General features: G+C 48.6%; 1 protein-coding gene across 1 annotated transcript in view; it reads left to right on the top strand.

The window, feature by feature from the left end:
• Positions 1-7489: 7489 nt before the first annotated feature.
• ITIH5 (inter-alpha-trypsin inhibitor heavy chain 5) overlaps positions 7490-9299 on the top strand; it is a 50583-nt gene continuing 48773 nt past the window's right edge. Inside the window, exon 1 of the mRNA XM_069801567.1 lies at positions 7490-7663. Within this exon, the coding sequence (XP_069657668.1) occupies positions 7544-7663 (120 nt within the window). The 5' untranslated portion in view covers positions 7490-7543. The remainder of the gene's footprint in view (positions 7664-9299) is intronic.

Genomic DNA, 9299 nt, shown 5'->3' with positions numbered 1-9299 from the left:
AAACTTCAAAAGATGAAAGCAAGAACTCACTCATAGCTTGTTTGTTTATAGCAAATGAGGTGAAGACTGGTTCTCAGAGCGATGGAGGCAGCAAAATTGTACCTCTCTAACTGCCGTCCCACCCAGCCATCTCACAGGGGTTGGCAGATACCTTTGGGTTGGATCCTGACCCACACAAATACCCTTCTTCCACTCTGCTGGGAAAGAATCATAGCTGGTGGTGGGATAGTTCCAGTTTTTCGAAGTTGGTCATGTGAAAACATGTGATGATATTTTCAGATGCATGTTGTATGGCTCCTGGGTGCTTTTGAAACTGTTTTGGCCTCCCTGCCTCTGGATACTTCAAGAGATGGGATAAAGTAAGCCAGCAAAGCAAAAGGGGGAAAAAAGGGAGGAAGGAGGTTTCTGGCAAAAGGAGCTGGGGTATCTATCTCTTCCACTCTTCCAGGAAGAAAGGAAATTTGCAGACATCCTAGCAACCTCAATAGAAAAGACTGAATTACTATGTGAACCCTGGGACAAAACAGCAGAGCTATGTTACATTACATTTCAGCACCAGTCTGCTGTCACACATCCTTCCTCCATCTTTTCAATGGATTGTCTCGCAGGCTGAGACCTGAAACTACATTCAGAGGTTTACAAGGAATGCAAGCAGAATAGTGACCTTTCAGCTCACTGCCATGTAAGAGCTCCCAAAGCTGCTTAGGAGAGAACGTAAGAACTGGAGCAAGCACATAAGGTATTTTCCAAAGACCCTTCTAGTCTCCAGCTACTTGTGGTTATGGTACATCCGGATCAGGAGATGGTTTGCATTTATTTAGCGGTTCTTAGTTAATTTATTTTCCCAAATCCTATCATCTCTTCTGAAGAGACTGGATAAAAAGTTAGTATACATAGCATCCTGGGAGAAGAAGTTCCACACCTTAACTGTACATAGAACAAACCATGGCCTTTTGATCACTTTGAACCTGTCACATGATAGCTCCATATACCATTTTACAGATGTTATGCTGGAAGAGGCATTGAATAATTAGTCATGATTTGCCCTCTCCCACAATCTTTTGGGCAATCCTGGATCTTGAACTTGCAGATGACATGGCTCCAGGTTTGCTAGAAAGCTTTGGAGCCTGCAGGCTGTACTCAAACTAGTACACAGCCTTCACAACACATGCATCTTGCTTTTGCATTGATCCATCCACACAGTGGTTCCCCACATCACCTATTTACTACTTTCTAAGCTCTGGTTCAGCTCTCAGATGGTGCACATGTAGAGCCTGCAACACTGCTTCTCCTGAAGAGACAGTTTCTGAATGCAGAGATCACTTGATAAGCAGTTCTGCATCCCTTAGGCCCAAATGGCATGACTTGGCCAGTCGTCCCCTCCCCGATGTTACTCCAGATCGTCTTCTATGTTTCAGCTTCCCATGGAGGTGGGCGTAAGTGGTGTGCACAGAGGAGGGGAGTGTACGGGAGGAGAATGGGGAAGATGGGAGCAGAGTTTTTGAATAATCATAAAATCATTTGGGTTGGAAAAGACCCTTATGATCATCGAGTCCAACCATAAAACCTAACACTGCCAAGTCCACCACTAAACAATGTCCCTAAGTGCCATATCCACATGTCTTTTAAATACCTCTAGAGACGGTGACGCAACCACTCCCCTGGACAGCCTGTTACAATGCTTGATTACCCTTCCGGTGAAGAAATTTTTCTTAACATCTAACCTAAACCTCCCCTGGCACAACTTGAGGCCATTTCTTCTCGTCCTATCACTAGTTACTTGGGAGAAGAGACTGACCCCCCACCTGGCTACACCCTCCTTTCAGGTAGTTGCAGAGAGCGATCAGGTCTCCCCTCAGCCTCCTTTTCTCCAGACTAAACAACCCCAGTTCCCTCAGCTGCTCCTCAGACGACTTGTGCTCCAGAACCTCCAATGGCTTCGTTGCCCTTCTCTGGACACGCTCCAGCACCTCAAGGTCTTTCCTGTCGAGAGGGGCCCAAAACTGAACACAGGACTCGAGGTGCGGCCTCACCAGTGCCCAGTACAGGGGGACGATCCCTGCCCTGCTCCTGCTGGCCACACTATTTCTGACACAAGCCAGGATGCCGTTAGCCTTCTTGACCACCTGGGCACACTGCCAGCTCATATACAGCTGGCTGTCAACCAATGTAGCGTAATGAGGGAAGGGATTACCCTACTGTACATCTTTGTCTCCCTTTTTAGTCCATGGAAATAAAGAGATTTTTTTCTGACCATATGGTGCTTGATTAATTACCTGCTGCACCATAGAATGGGATGATGAATCCTGCCCTTGCTGGGTCTAATTCATGCCATGTACAATATAGGGAGACCAGTCAGAGAGCTCAGAGGAGGATACCAGCTCTGGGGACATCTACGCTTCACCAAATGACTCCTGCCTCCTGGAGTGAGCTGCTCTGCATTCATCACCCTTGTAGGCTTTTTGAGCATTAAGGTCCCAGTCATGCTGCTTCAAACAGAAGGGTGTCTTGCAGCTCTGTGGTACATAAAACATCCAGGTTGGCTTTAAATCATGTAGTCAAGGAACTGACAATCTAACCATATACCTTGGACTCAAGTGTTTACTCAGCCTCTTAGGTGGATTTTGCTCAGTGCTGTATGCCTGTAGTCCTAGCAGTATTTAAGTTAGCTACCTTAAAGTTACCTTAGGAACACCTCCATCACTGCATTTGGAGCTCTGGCTATGACAGGGTTTATCCAGGACTGCAAGAGCAGTAGGCATGGGGCACCCAGCCTTTGCTGTGTTGACAGTATCTACTATAGCTTGAATTTTCTGTCTAAGCTGAATTCTGTTCACATATGTGCCCCTAGCTCAGAGTGACCAGCCCTTTCTCATCAGAAACGTAAAGTTTAAGATAGCTCTTCTCAAGGTATCTGGGACCCTGGACCAGGAAGCTAATCACTGCTGTTCTGAAGAGATGAAAAAGTCCCTTTAGAACAGAATTTAATTTAAACCTTAATTTTGTAATCCCTTATTTCTGTCCTCTCATAACCACCAACTGTGGCTTAATTTTTTTTGGTAAAAATAACAAGATTGGGAAATCAGTGTGACCACTAGATGGCACGAACTGCTCAAATATACTGTCCAAAAGAGTCCAAAAAGCTGAAATTTCTCAAGAAGGTACAGAAAATATATGGGAGGAGTAAGTGCTGAGGATGCTCAGAGCCCTACCATTTCCTATCAGGTTAGGTGAACTTCCCCAGAATTTCATGAGGAGGACAGCATGTCAGTAAGATGTTTTGTGGTATGCGTCCATTGGGCTTTTTCATGAGTTGTCCTCTTGTGGTTGGGATTCCTTTGGAAGGAAGTTTTCATGCACTGTCCTCCCTGAAGCACTTGGAGTTACTGCTGGGCAGAGTCTGTCCTTTAGAATAATTAAATGGTGTTAACTTGGCTTGCACCCGGGGAGAGATGCTCACAATTTCTGTGTCTTATGAGATAGGCAGTTCCCCCTTCCCATATTGAACTTCTTATCTGAAAATTTTCAGTGATCGAGGTAAGAACAGCTAATGGGAACAGGGAGATCAGCAGCCACTGGGACCTCAGAAAAGACCTTTCAGGAACACAGGCACCCCCCAAATAGTGTCAGAACTTGGGACCATCGGGTCCCATCCAGGTGTTTCACAGGAAACTGGTTAGATAAGACCTGAAAGAAAATACTTAATGTAATTCCCTGAACTTCACTGTAATTAATTTTACCTCTGGGTATTTATCTGTGTCTATGCCTGTGCAACCCTTTGGGACTCTTGCCAATTTCTTGATCAAATCGCTGGCTTTGAATGCCACTAAATTCTACAGTTTGTTAGTGCTCTGGGTAGATTTAGTTCCTGGTTCAGACGCTTCTATTTGGGCATTTAATGTAGGTGCCTCTGCATGAGGTGGGTGTCTGGTGTCCCGTTCTTCTATCTAGAAGAACAGAGAACTGGAAATCTTTAATTTATGCATCCATGCAGCCATGGCACTGATGTTATGACTAAATGCAGTTCTGATCTTGTTCCCTCAGCTTTAGTCTGGAGTCTGGAAAACCCCTGCTCTTGAGCTAGAAGGTGCCAACATTTTCTTTAGCTTCAACACTCCCTACAGGGTTTATTTATGGTGAAAATGAGGAAGACTAGTCCTACCCATGAGCCTTGCATGGAAAAACAGGGGGATGCAGATGTGTGAAGGCAGAGCATCACAAAGGTGCATGTGTTTGTGGGCCAACACAGAGAGATTCCTTGATATAACATGATCCATTCCAGGTGAAATGTGTGTGGAAGCTCAGCTGTCAGATCATGCCTCTCTCCAATGTCTCCGCTCATATTGGCCGCAGGCATGCCAGTTTTTATGCCAGCAATTTAATTTGCTGAGCTCCCACCCAAAGAACAGCTGCTCCTTTTGCTGAGATGGCAAAAGTCAGCATCAAACATGTCTAATGTGAACACACCTGAGTAACTGCTTATCTTGGTCTCCAACGGCATCCCCAGAACAGTGCCTGCCATGTTTACCCCCAAAATCAGGACGCTGTATTCCAAGGAGGGGGGAAGAGAGGATGATGTGAACAATCAAGACCCCAGGCTTAATGTTCACTCACCAAACCTAACCACATCTGAACCATGTTAAAACACACCTTGGTCTTATTTAGCTACATGTTGTGTCCTTATGTGCCCTTGCTGAGGAGAGCATGAGCAGAATTGGCTGCTCCTAATCACTTTGGAAAGGGCAGCATTTTCCCCAGCTCATTCTCTCATACCATCCTGTACCTGCTCTAGGATCCTGTTTTGGTCTGAATATCCTCCTTTCACCAGCTTTGCTTAGGGCAGATTCATTGCAATATCTTTGCACTGTCTCACTGTTTTGATTTACTCTGGCCCTCAGCTTCTCGCCTGTGCAGTGGGAGAAGCAGAGTGGCTGTTGGAACAAGCTGAATACTGATCAGGAGGCAGAGTGATAGCCTGTGAGATTTGGATATTTTTCCAAATGCCTCCTGACTGCCCAATGGTCATTTCAAACTGGCAAACATCTCCCATTCCTGCCCAGGAACTACTGCTACTTCTAGGATTAGCAGGGTAGTTTTGAATTGCTTTTACAGGGGTGCCTTGGTTTCCTCCAGGTTTTCCAAAACAGGAGGAAAATCATCATATATGTATTGTTTTAAATGCCCATTTCCAGCATTTCTAAGCATATGCTGCAAGACTTTTATTCATCCATGTCCCCAGTTAATGAAACATGGACAGAGCAGGTTGAGGAGCAGCCCACTGTACTGTCAGTAGTGAGAGCACAGGAGACTGCAGCCCTACTTATTATGCTACTGCAGTGCACTTCTGTCTAAGCTAGACAAGACATGCAGGAGCTGAAACAAACTGGACCCAGATGAAAAATACTTCATTTTTTGTGTGTCCTTAAATCAGGTCTCAGCCTGAAACATTGCTTCGAAGTCTTTCTTGATTCCCAACTGGATGGTTGAGCCCTCTTCCATCTCCCTTTGAAATGATGAGGAGCTGAAGATAATGCCTTGACTATCTTCTGGCAGGGACCAGATCAGCACAGCAACCATTTGGGGTGTCACTGGGGGCCTGAAGCATCCTGCCCCAGCCTCCCTCCAGCTTTCTCCCACCATCTTCTCTTCTCCAGCCACATAAGCCCTTCATCGTTCCCTGCAGTGCTGCCCAGCTCTGCAGCTCCCATCAGGGATGTGGCCACTCCAGAGGCCTTTGTACATGCCAGTGGTGGACGGGTCCCAGTGGGAGAGGGGCTGGCCAGGCTTTTGATTCCTTCTCTCCTGCTGGCAATGCCAGAAGGGACCTGTGTGTAAACATGGTGTGGCCTCAGCCTGTCTGAGCCATTGATTTCCTAAAGGGGAGTTCCAAAGGTGTTGACTTTGCTGTCCCTTCCCTTTATGCCATCTCCAGCGCCCCTCATCCCTTCTGAATGGGGAGCAAGGACCTCCCTGCTCCTCCATTATGCATGCTAGATTTGGAGGACTTAATGCTCCCAGGGCATATGCTTTTAGTGGACATATGCTTTCAGGTAGGTGCACATGTGTCAGTCCAGAAGGAGAAACTCCAGTGGCCCAAGGGTGTGTTTATATATTCCAGCAAGGCTGGAGAGACATTGAATGACTCACTGGACTGTCACTGCCATGGACTGGAGCTGAAGCAAAACACCTTCAGTCCCTGATGACCCAGAGCTGGAAAGGAAAAAGAAAATACAGTGGTTCAAATTCTGACGGGTTTGTGCGTGCAGCACCTAGCACCTGCAAAAAACCCCAAAACACCAAAGCAAACAAAGAGAGAGGAAATTTGGGTCTGCTGGATTTAAGAAGTTACTGCCAGCACAGAAAAATGAAGTAGTACATGTGTCTGATTTGGGGTTAGGTGAGCCCTGCAGATGCAAGTTCCCGAACACCTGGGGATGAGCCGTGCCCGGTCCGTGCCAGCTGGCACGGCCGTGTCTGGAGGAACGTCCCTGGCAGCTGAGCGGTGGGGACCCATCCTGCCCAGCCAGTGTCCGCCTTCGCCCTGGGGCTGGTCGGGGAGGAGAGGGCTCTGCCTCTGGGAAACGGAGGGAAGAGCAGGAGGCTCACCCCAGCTTTGCCCAGCTGAGAAATGGAGACCAGATGATAAGCGAGAGATGGGGGGGGAAAGTCTGTGTCTTGGCCAAGGCGAGGGTGCGGAGGGAGTCCTGCCCTGCTCCGGGACTGCGGGCGGCTTTCACAAACAAACCAGGGCTCTCCAGACCAGGGGGTAGGAGAAGGTGTCCCTTTGGAGAGGGTGAAGCCGGAGGGTTTTACCGCTCTTCGGTAAAGCCCCAGCCTTGAAGCATGTCCTTGGATTGCGCTCCCTAAGGGGGTGGGCAGGAGGGTGCTTTTTAATATGGACTGTGGCGGAAGCTGTTGAGACGCCAAGGAGGGTGCTTTTTAATATGGACTGTGGCAGAAGCTGTTCGGACGCCGTGGCTGACCCCATAAGGAGACAACCCGGCCGCCCAGTGCGTCCTTCCAGCTCCCACAGGCACTGGGCACCAGCCCCTCAGGCAGGCGCCCTGTGACAGCGGCCATCTTGGGGCCCACTTCAGCACCCAGCCAGGTGGAGAAAATGGCTCCTCAGCCCCCCCCCCCCCCCCCCCGCTGAGGGCCACCACAGGCGATGTGTGCTGCCGGTGCCAAAATGACAGCCGGCAGCGCCTCAGGGACCCCCATTGCCACCCCTCTCCGCCGCACGAAGCGAGATGGGGGCTGAGGCCGAGGGCGGCGTCGAGAGGGGGCATGGCAGTGCCTCACGTCCCCCAGCCGAGGGGGAGAGCAGCAGCAGAATGGAAACCCTGCAAGGATCCCCCGCAAAGCCGGGCAGCGGGGGAAGCCGCCCTGAGTGGAAAAGGGGCCGGTCCCGAGCTGGGAAGGAGGAGAAGAGGGTGGGTCCTCTCGGCTCCTGTCAGCCTCCTCGCAGCCCGTCTGGCAGCACAGGCAGCAGCTGCAGGCAGCAGGGTTTTCCTCTCACCTGGCCGGCGCTTCCCCCTCCACCATGATCCTTTGGCTGTGGCTCTGCTGGGGCTTCTCCACCTCAGCAGGGCAGCCTGACTCGGAGCTGATGGCCAGGTACCTGGAAGAGAAGCTGATGGCAGACTACAGCATCATGGAGCAAGTAGGTTTTAAGGCGGTCGTCGTTCCGGAGCGTCTGGTGGCTGGGGCTGGCTTGGCCCCTCTTTAACTGTCGGTGTCAACACGCAGGGCAGGCTGCTAAAACCGCATTTATTGCGCTCGTGCCTGCAGCGTGCCCACAACTGAGGCTGAGCTCCGTGGGAGGCTGCTACTGAGGAGCAAGGCAGTTGTTGGAGGTGCTAAGCCAGGAGAGCACCGGCACCCTCCCGTGATGGGTGCTACTGCCAGGGGGTGGCTTCAAAGCTGACATCCCCATAAGCCGGGCTAACGAGGTGTTTCACAGGGACAAGGGAGTTAATGCAGTGTCCTGGCCGCGCGCCAGCCTGAGTAATTCGGAGTATTTCAGGCTCGGAGGAAAGTTTTCCTGCCTATGGTCTCAGCCTTACCATACTTGATTTTTAACTCACGCTGGATGAAATGAACCACGTGAGTTTCAGCTTATAAAATGCTTCTTGACCAGGAAAGAAAAAAATATATATTCTGCAAGTGAGGGTTGTTATGTTGTGTCTTTGTGCGGCGTAGATTTTCTGGGGAAATAGGGCTGAAAGGGCAATGAACTCTTTGCAAGTTAGCAAGAGAGTGTGTGTGGTGGTTTGGGAGGCTGTGATTTAAAAGGCCGAGCTTCACTGAACACAAGAGCCAGATTAAGAACAGGCAGGTACTTCCCTAGATCAAGACACTACACTATAAACGAACAGATTCAGGAGAGTGTATAGGGCCACATTTAACTCTAACATTCTGGGAGGATCTTCCTACACAAAGACAAGTACAGACGCAGGTCTTTGCAGGATCATGGTATTTGCAATGAGTGTGGATTACTTATTGACTTATCCAATGATTGACCACTCTGGTAAGGTAGTTGACAAGGTTGCTAGTTATTACCGTGTGCTAGAGGTAGTTCTTCTGGACAGCTCTTCACAGGTAGTTGGGTTGCTACTGCTTAGGTTATTCTCCGCATACTATGCAAAGATTAGCAGATGGCAACATCCATGGGCTCATTACTAGCAATTTTTTGGCTTTAATGAGTGCTTTGGAAGGCTTTAAACCTAACGGTTGATGGTAACTTGGAAATTGTTCCATTACATGATGCTAGGGAAGCTGGTTGATTCAAAACAGTTTGCTGGGACTGATCAGTATCACAAGCCCTGCAGCAGTGCTTTGGCAGTAGTCATGAAGTCCTAGCAAACAGAATACAATTATTTGGTGATCCTTAGCTACTCACCGATGTCTACTTGCTATCCTCAAGATTTTAGAAGGTAGCTTTTTGTCGTGGTTTAACCCCAGCCAGCAGCTAAGCACCACGCAGTCACTCACTCATTCCCCCCCCTCCCTGCAGTGGAATGGGGAGAGAATTGGAAAAAAAAAAAAAAGTAAAACTTGTGGGTTGAGATAAGAACAGCTTAATAGGACAGAGAGGAAGAAAATAATAATGCTAATAATAAAAATAATAAAATGACAATAATAATAATAATAATAATAAAAGGATTAGAATATACAAAACAAGTGATGCACAATACAATTGCTCACCTTTAGCTGAATGATGCCCAGTTAGTTCCCAAGCAGTGATCCTCCCCCCTGCCCAACTCACCCCAGTTTATACACAGGGCATGATGTCTCAT

Source organism: Haliaeetus albicilla, chromosome 14, assembly GCF_947461875.1.
Source record: "Haliaeetus albicilla chromosome 14, bHalAlb1.1, whole genome shotgun sequence".
In the NCBI taxonomy this organism is placed as follows: domain Eukaryota; kingdom Metazoa; phylum Chordata; class Aves; order Accipitriformes; family Accipitridae; genus Haliaeetus; species Haliaeetus albicilla.
The sequence above is the reverse complement of the archived record's forward strand: the minus strand, read 5'-3'. Positions and strand labels throughout refer to the sequence as shown.